This window comes from Pseudorasbora parva, chromosome 7 (assembly GCF_024679245.1).
Source record: "Pseudorasbora parva isolate DD20220531a chromosome 7, ASM2467924v1, whole genome shotgun sequence".
Classification (NCBI taxonomy): domain Eukaryota; kingdom Metazoa; phylum Chordata; class Actinopteri; order Cypriniformes; family Gobionidae; genus Pseudorasbora; species Pseudorasbora parva.
Genome location: NC_090178.1, coordinates 51,352,922 through 51,361,934, shown reverse-complemented (window position 1 = coordinate 51,361,934; position 9,013 = coordinate 51,352,922). Strand labels below are relative to the sequence as shown.

Sequence of the window (9,013 nt, the reverse complement as noted above, 5' to 3'; positions counted from 1 at the left end):
TATATATGTTTTATATAGTTTTAGAAACCATATAGCCATATAATGAGGAGCAAGGTTTTTACAGTCTATGTTTTTTACCTGTGACTGCCATGATCTTACATTTAAATGAAACTGGCCTAGAGTTAAACTACAGTCTATAAAACAGCTTTAATTCTGGATCCCATGAATTAAGGAAGCTTTTTTTCCCCTTTAAAAGTTGTATTCACTTTTTTAATTTAAGAATAGATTTAATGAAATTGAATAGCCTCATGAAAGATAGATATCAGTGTCTTACTTAAATGATGTGTTAACTCAACCCAAAAATGTGATGCTCACCCTAATGTCATTCCAAACCTAAATGAATTTATTTCTGTGTAGTATAAAATAAAATAATTAGAGTCTGTTTTTTTGTTCATACAATATTTTGAAATGGTAGCCTAACCAAAATGGCTTGGTTGCCAACATTCTTCCATACATCATCTTTTGTGTTTCCCAGAAGTCATACAGGTTTGGAACGACACGAGAGAGAGTAAATGAGGACAGCATTTAAAAGAAGTAAATTAACTTTACTGGATCCTAGCTCAAAATCATCAGAGCTTTACTGCCAAGGGCATTTCTGTGTGACAAAAAAGCAATATTAAGTTTATCTGCATTTGCAGCAAATTCGATAATGTCTATCATTATTTGTCCTTGTGCTAGTTTTATTTATATACTCCAATTTAAGGCCCCAACCCCAGCAAAAACATTCACGGGGAACTCATGGGCCGGATGTGCTGGGCATGCCAGAGCCGAATTTTAGCCCCAGTCCAGCCCTGTGAGAGATATGATCTAAACCATTTTAATACAGTGCCTTTAATCCCCACATTGTGCTCGAGACGCGAGATAAGAACACTGTGGTCAACCGTATCAAACGCTGCTGTAAGATCTAAAAGCATCAAGATTGTGAAATTTACAAATCTGTTGAAATCAAGATTGTTCAAAACTTTTATAAGTGCAGTGTCTGTACTATGAAATGCTTTAAAACCAGACTGGAACACCTCAAGAATACCGTGCAGAGCTAAATAGGCTTGTAACTGCACTAGGACATACAACATGAATAAAGCAGAAGCGAACACAAGAGAAGTGATTGCTAATATAGTTTATTTGATCAGGGTTTAGATCCGGATTGAGCAGATGTTTCTTCACATGGGCCGCTCTCTGGGCCGCGTGACGAACTGCCACCACAGAGGAGGCAGATCTCCTTCCTTACGGGCCGGAGGAAGAGCCTCAGACTTCGGGCCCTCGGCGGGGGTCTCGGCCTGCAGCTGCTGGACCTGCGGAGCCAGAGAACAGGACTTCAGGACTCAATATACAAAGAAGAAAATAAGTATTTGAACACCACTCAGAAATCACGGAGGGGTCTGAAATTGTCATCGTAGGTGTATGGCCACTCTGAGAAAAATCCAGAAATCACAATGTATGATTTTTTTAAAAACTATTTATTTGTATGATACAGCTGTAAATAAGTATTTGAACACCTGAGAAAATCAATGTTAATATTTGGTACAGTAGCCTTTGTTTGCGTTTCCAGAGGTCAAGCGTTTGCTGTAGTTCTTCAGCAGGTTTGCTCTGCAGGAGGGATTCTGGCCCACTCCTCCACACAGATCTCCTCTAGATCCGTCAGGTTTCTGGCCCACTCCTCCACACAGATCTCCTCTAGATCCGTCAGGTTTCTGGCCCACTCCTCCACACAGATCTCCTCTAGATCCGTCAGGTTTCTGGCCCACTCCTCCACACAGATCTTCTCTAGATCCGTCAGGTTTCTGGCCCACTCCTCCACACAGATCTCCTCTAGATCTGTCAGGTTTCTGGCCTGTCGATGAGAAACACAGAGTTTGAGCTTCTCCAAAGATCCTCTATTGGGTTTAGGTCTGGAGACTGGCTAGGCCACGCCAGAACCTTGATATGCTTCTGACAGAGACACTCCTTGGTTATCCTGGCTGTGCTTCGGATCATTGTCATGCTGGAAGACCCAGCCTCGACCCATCTTCAATGCTCTAACTGAGAGAAGGAGGTTGTTCCCCAAAATCTGGCAATACATGGCCCCGGTCCTCCTCTCCTTAATACAGCGCAGTCTCCCTGTCCCATGTGCAGAAACACACCCCCACAGCATGATGCTGCCGCCCCCATGCCTCACAGTAGGGATGGTGTTCTTGGGATGGTGCTCATCATTCTTCTTCCTCTAAACACGTTTAGTGGAATTAGGACCAAAAAGTTCTATTTTGGTCTCATCTGACCTCATGACTTTCTCCCATGACTCCTCTGGATCATCCAAATGGTCATTGGCAAACTTCAGACGGGCCTGGACATGTGCTGGTTTAAGCAGGGGAACCTTTCGTGCCATGCAGGATTTCAAACCATGACGTCTGTATTACCAGCAGTAACCTTGGAAGCGGTGGTCCCAGCTCTTCTCAGGTCATTGGCCAGCTCCTCTGTGTAGTTTGGGCTGATTTCTCTCCTTAGGATCATTGAGACCCACGAGGTGAGATCTGGGATGGAGCCCCAGTCTGAGGGAGACTGACAGTCATGTTTAGCTTCTTCCATTTTCTAATGATTGCTCCAGCAGTGGAGCTTTTTTTACCAAGCTGCTTGACCATTTCCCCGGAGCCCTCTCCAGCCTTGTGGAGGTGTATGATTGTGTCTCTCGTGTCTTTGGACAGCTCTGTGGTCTCGGCCATGTTAGTAGTTGGACTCTTACTGATTGTATGGGGTGGACAGGTGTCTTTATCAGCTAACGGCCTCAAACAGGAGCATCTAATGTAGGATAATAAATGGAGTGGAGGTGGACATCTTAAAGGCAGACTAACAGGTCTCTGAGGGTCAGAATTATAGCTGATAGGCAGGTGTTCACACACTTATTAGCAGCTGTATCAGACAAATAAATATTTAAAGCATATATTGTGATTTCTGGATTTTTTTTATTAGATTATGTAGATTGGACATGCACATATGATGACAATTTCAGGCCTCTCTATGATTTCTAAGTGGGAGAACTTGCAAAAAAGCAGGGTGTTCAAATACTTATTTTCCTCACTGTATATTAGGGCTGGGCATTATGGCCAGAATTTCATATCCCGATACAGCTCATTTGATATCCCGATAACGATATACATAACGATATAGCAATTTTTCTGTTAATTCAGTTTATGAATAGTCTATACAAAATTGCAATGTGGAAATGCAGTTTGAAATGATATACAAAACAAATAGGTAAAGGTAGTATGGACTACATTTTTATTTTATTTAGAACCTTTTTTTCAAGCAAGACTGTTGGTAAAGTTAACACCTGCCTAGGGATGTTAACCGGTGACCGTTTGACCGATGGTTGACCGTATCAACGTTAACCGATCAAAGTTGTCAGTAAAAAGAAAAAAAAAAGTGATCTCTAAATTAGGCTATTATACAGTGGGCTAACCGCTACTACAGTTAGCCGTCTCATTCCAAAACCTTTTTGTGTGAAGTGAACATATCCCTCGCACACAATTCTTCATAACTCGCCTGTTAGTACTTAATAAACCAATAAAAACATTTGGCGCGAGGTCACAGCGTTTGGGTTTGCGTGCTCACAAGGTTTGCCAAAAGTAAACAGGCTAAACACTCGAGGTTAGAGCCGGGGCAGACGACAGTATGAAGCGTCATTCCGCAGAAGATGGGCTTACATTTGGAAATATATTACATCTACATTTCAGTGGAAACACATAAGGTGTCGATCATCGTCTTTATTATTGTTAGCACTACCTCGAACTAAAGCGGCGTCTGTCATTTTGCCGCGGCAATGTTTCAAATGAGCTTCTTACGCTAGACAAACGCCTTTATCTTCAACGCGATCACCTTGACCAAACCATTTCGAAACTAAGGAGCCATTGTCCTCCGATTACAAACAAGCTCCTCGGCGGCGCGTTTGCGGGACTCGTGTTTCGCGCTGTGGGGGATTTAAAAAAAGTGACGTGAGTGGAAGGGAGGTGGCAGAGCTAGGACAGTGTGTGTGTGTGTGTGAGAGAGAGAGAGAGAGAGAGAGAGAGAGAGAGAGAGAGAGAGAGAGAGAGAGAGAGAGAGAGAGAGAGAGAGAGAGAGAGAGAGAGAGAGAGAGAGAGAGAGAGAGAGAGAGAGAGAGAGAGAGAGAGAGAGAGGCTCGCGGCTGTTATTTCAAATAGCGCAGCATATTTTAAACTAATCGGTTAACCGGTTTCAACCGGCTAATGAGGCTCGGTGGTCGGTCGAGGAAATGTTTAGTTTTCGCCATCCCTACACCTGCCAGTAAAATATTTCAATATATGGCTGGTGTGCCACGCGTAAAAGCCCGCTGCAGCGTCTGTGTCTGAAGTGTGTTTTGAGCGCTTATGCCCCCACTCTGGCATCATTACTCTGAGAATAACCCTGGTCTGAACCGCGTCTGCTACCGTCTTCCTCCATGTTTGTTTATGTATTGCAGCGTGCATGGGCATGCCGTGGCGTGAGGTGCATCTTGACGTAAAATTCTGCCGTAAACGCCTTATCGTGACGTAAGCGATAGAGCCTTATATAAAACAATAGACATTTTCTATCATCCAGATTATATATTTCGTCCTATCGCCCAGCCCTACTATATATAAACGTCACATGTTGAATGTTTAGCTCAGTTTCTCAGTGTCTCATGTGTTGTGATTTCTCCTCGAGAGGCTGCGCGAGCAATGGTGATTTTCCACACCAAACATCTTGATGTGGCTCTGGCTTGTCAGGCTACAATACTCCACTAACTGTCCGTTCTGATTAGATGTTGACCGTATGGACATATAGATCTGAGTGGATCTGTGAGAGATGAGCCGTACCTCTCTGTCCCAGCTCTGAGCGCGCAGCTTCTTCCACTGCTCCCTCTTAGCAAAGTAATCCGGATACAGAGCTCTCTCTGAGGGATGCCAGTGATCCAGACACCATTCAGGGACCTGCAGACACAGGGCATTCAGGACAACAGCTGACTGAAGGAAGCTCACACACACACACCAACACGCACACACGCATGCACACGCACACACACACACACACACACTCTCTCTCATGTACACACCAACACGCACACACGCATACACGCGCACACACTCTCTCTCTTTCATGTACAAACACACACACACACACACACACACACACACACACACACCTTGTAGCACTCGTAGCGCTCGTAGGACGTGCCCCCAGGTGAGTCGGGGAACAGGTAAGGCTGTGGATGCTGATTGGTCCAGAACTCCTCCTCTCCCGCCTTCAGCATCATCGTGGCCTTCACCATATCCTTCTCATGCTTGCTCTCGTCGAAGCGCGCGCGCAGCAAACACGCGTAGAAGCGGTACTTATCCCTGAGAACACACACACACATCAGCGGAGAGAGAACACACACACACACACACACATCAGCGGAGAGAGAACACACACACACACACACACACACACACACACACAAACACACACACACACACACACTTCAGCTGATATAATAATAATAATACGTTTTATTTATATAGCGCCTTTCCAGAGCTCAAGGACACTTTACAATAAACAAACAACAATAAAGCCAAATGACAAACAGAGTAGACAGAACAACAGTAGGCAATTGAGAGTGCAAGTATAATAAATGAGAAATCGGAGTGAGAGAAATAAAAAAATAAATAAATAAATAAATAAACAAATTCTAAGACCTATAACATTCAGAAAAGAGCTGTGTTTTGAGCATGGATTTGAATTCAGAGATAGTGGCAACGAAACGGAGTGGTCGGGGTAGAGAGTTCCATAATTTGGGTGCTATTACTCTGAATGATCTGCCCCCCATTGAAGCAAGGCGATGCTGAGGGACAACGAGAGAGTGTGAATCAGCAGATCGTAGAGAGCGAGTAGGGCTGAAGGGGAGAAGCAAGTTACAGAGGTAAGGGGGAGCAAGGCCGTGCAGAGACTTAAAACTGAGAAGAAGAATTTTGAATTTAATACGGTAGGACACAGGAAGCCAGTGAAGATCATGCAGAATTGGGGAAATATGAGCAGAACGTTTGGTGTGTGTGAGTAGTCTGGCAGCAGAGTTCTGAATATATTGTAATTTGGAAATGGAGCTAGCTGGTAGGCCAATGAAAAGTGCATTGCAGTAATCAAGACGTGATGTGACGAACGCATGGATGAGTGTTTCAGCATCAGAGATACTGATAAAGGGACAGAGCTGAGCGATGCGACGCAGATGAAAGAATGCTAATTTACTGACGGAATTAATGTGAGAGTGGAAAGATAAAGAGGAGTCAAAAATTACACCAAGATTTTTAACAGTAGTAGATGGTTTGATCAGAGTGCCAGCGGTCTCACAGGTGAAGTTGGTGGGAATTTTATTAGTGAGTGATGAAGGTCCAGTGAAAATAATCTCAGTTTTATCCATGTTGAGTTTTAGAAAATTTGAATGAAGCCAATGTTTTATTTCATGTACACAAGCAGAGATTTTGTCAGTTGTGAATGATAAAGTGGATGTACAGGTAGTGTATAATTGAATGTCGTCAGCGTAAAAATGATATTTAAAACCATGACGGCGTAGGATCTCACCAAGAGGTATGATATAGATTATAAATAATAATGGCCCAAGAACGGATCCCTGAGGGACACCTTGCTTCAGGGGGACGGTGGGTGAGCGGAAATTCTGAAGAGAAACGTAGAACAGTCTGTCAGAGAGATAGGAGGAGAACCAGGAAAGAGCAGCACCAGAAATACCCACATCCCAAAGGCGCAGAATGAGTAGATGATGGGAGATGGTATCAAAGGCAGAGCTAAGATCAAGCAGCAAACGCATAGCATAGCTGAGACTACGCTGTGTGTTATGAGAAATATGAGTAAACGCTAGGGGTGTAGCGGTCCTCTGAACATCATCTACGCTTCTCCACCCTCACACACACACACACACACACACACATCTCAGATCTGACCATGCATCTATAATATATCTAAAAATATCAACATGTACGATAGACAGACAGGGTTTGGCTAATGTGTGTTTCTGTCCATGGACACACACTCTGGCTTCACAATACATTACAACAGCGATGATCAGAACAGTCCCTCTTGTGTGTGTGTCTGCTCGGACATGACCATCATTAAACTGTTGTGTTGATAAAGACATAAACACACACACAGTGTTTTAACTAAACTCATTTAAGTATTTAAGAGCAAGATGCTGAAGACAGCGTGCTGACAGAAGAGAGAGTGTGTGTGTGGTGTGTGGTGGAGAGAGAGAGAGAGAGAGAGAGAGAGAGAGAGAGAGAGAGAGAGAGAGAGAGTTTGTGTGGGTGTGTGTGTCTGTGTATTTGTGTCTGAAAAGGTTTTAAAACAGGACAATCAGGGGTTAAATCTATTTGGGAAGTCAATGTCATCACAACACGAAGGTTGAACAGTGAAATATGCGGACTAACGCCTGTTCTGAACACGAGAGACTGAATAGGATTATAAACAGTGTGTTATATCACATAAATATATTATATTGCGTGTGATCAAAGCTATCGCTATCACACACACACACACACACACACACACACACACACACACACACACACACACACACACACACACACACACACACACACACACACACACACACACACACACACACCTCAGTGTCTGTTAATCCTGCAGATGAGCAGGAAAGGTCATGTAGTTCATATCTAAACAAACACAGCTAGCATGAGCAGTGTGTGTGTTATCAGACCGGCCGCTACACACACACACACACACACACACACCTGAAGATGCACCAGGACTCGATGTGTCTCAGGGATTTCTTGTAGAGCCGCAGGACCTTCTGCTGGTGGGTCAGATAGGCGGCCGCCATCTTGCCTCCCAGTCGCTGCTCTGCTGCTGCGCGTGCGCACTAGAAACAGCCTCAGAAGATCCGAATCTTTCGCTCAAAACAGCATAAGAATATCCAAATCTTTCGCTCGAAACAGCCTCAGAAGATCCGAATCTTTTGTTTTGAATCAGTGAACCAAACGTTTCGTTTATAAGTGTATTTGCATTTTCAGAAATAGCTCCTGTTTTATTGATGTATGACTGACAAATATGCACCACATTAAATGGCAATTTTATTTCCAATTCTGAGACACATATTTCTGTGTACTGAGCCAGTTTATAATTTACCTTAATAAATGTTGAGTAGCCTATATCCTTTTCTTAAAAACGCTTTAAAACAATGTTGTTACAAAATATGTGCTACAAATTAATAAAAGACTGCATATTGTATTTAATGATATTATAGACAACATTAAACTTTTATGAAAACATAAATTATTGCTGCTTTTACACACCTGCTGTGACCCGTTAGTGTTATGTTTGTTTTTTTTTTTTTTTTTTTTTTTTTTTTTACTTTATATTTTATTGCATCTTATGATTGTTTTGTACAGCACTTTGGTCAGTGTAAGGCTGTAAGCTGAATTATAAATGTGCTCTATAAAGCAAATGTACTATCTTACCAGCAGATGTCCTCAGCGAGTTTCCAAACACTGAATCATTTCGAAAAAGAATCGGTTCAAATGATTCGAAGCCTAGCTTCATCCACTAAAGTCACCTTCAGCAACACAGGCTTTCCAGTTCAATGTTTTACTCTGTGTCCGAATTGGGTTAAAGCTCTCGGGGTCCCCATGGTTTATATATATATATATAATCATTTTTAATTTACATTATTTTGTTGGTGAGTTTCAGCTGTTGTTTTTGCATCTGAGCCTTTTTAATCTGTGCATACGTTAGGAGTACCAAACAATTGTACCATCAGGGCCTTGTGCAGGGTTTCTTAATATGCTAAATCCAGTTTGCTTTAGATGGGTTCGGGGCATTTTGACTCCCCTAGTGTAAATATGGCATTTAAAGGAACTGTCTGTAAGAAATGTATCTCAGTGAATCATAAATGTCCCTGATATGTCTCTAGACATTAATAAATCATGTTCATTTTAAACACTTCTGTCGCTGCCAACAGTAGTCCGGCCAGACCCCACGCACAAAATGACCCCAC

At 42.8% G+C, this 9,013-nt stretch overlaps 1 protein-coding gene across 1 annotated transcript; it reads right to left on the bottom strand.

The window, feature by feature from the left end:
- Positions 1 to 1,102: 1,102 nt before the first annotated feature.
- Positions 1,103 to 7,906, bottom strand: ndufb9 (NADH:ubiquinone oxidoreductase subunit B9). Its single transcript, XM_067449851.1, has 4 exons — positions 7,752 to 7,906; positions 5,153 to 5,345; positions 4,827 to 4,940; positions 1,103 to 1,292 (listed from the first exon to the last, which is right to left on the bottom strand). Exons 1-4 carry the CDS (start codon positions 7,838 to 7,840, stop codon positions 1,161 to 1,163), a joined length of 528 nt encoding a protein of 175 aa, XP_067305952.1. The 5' UTR covers positions 7,841 to 7,906; the 3' UTR covers positions 1,103 to 1,160.
- Positions 7,907 to 9,013: the final 1,107 nt, after the last annotated feature.

Bases quoted from the DNA above. Each gene is read 5' to 3' on its own strand.
- ndufb9 (XM_067449851.1), bottom strand. From the start codon at position 7,840: ATGGCGGCCGCCTATCTGACCCACCAGCAGAAGGTCCTGCGGCTCTAC. The intron at 5,346-7,751 runs GTGTGTGTGTGT...GTGTGTTCTCAG, and splicing joins GAGTCCTGGTGCATCTTCAG to GGATAAGTACCGCTTCTACG. The intron at 1,293-4,826 runs GTACGGCTCATC...CTGGCTCCGCAG, and splicing joins CTCAGAGCTGGGACAGAGAG to GTCCAGCAGCTGCAGGCCGA.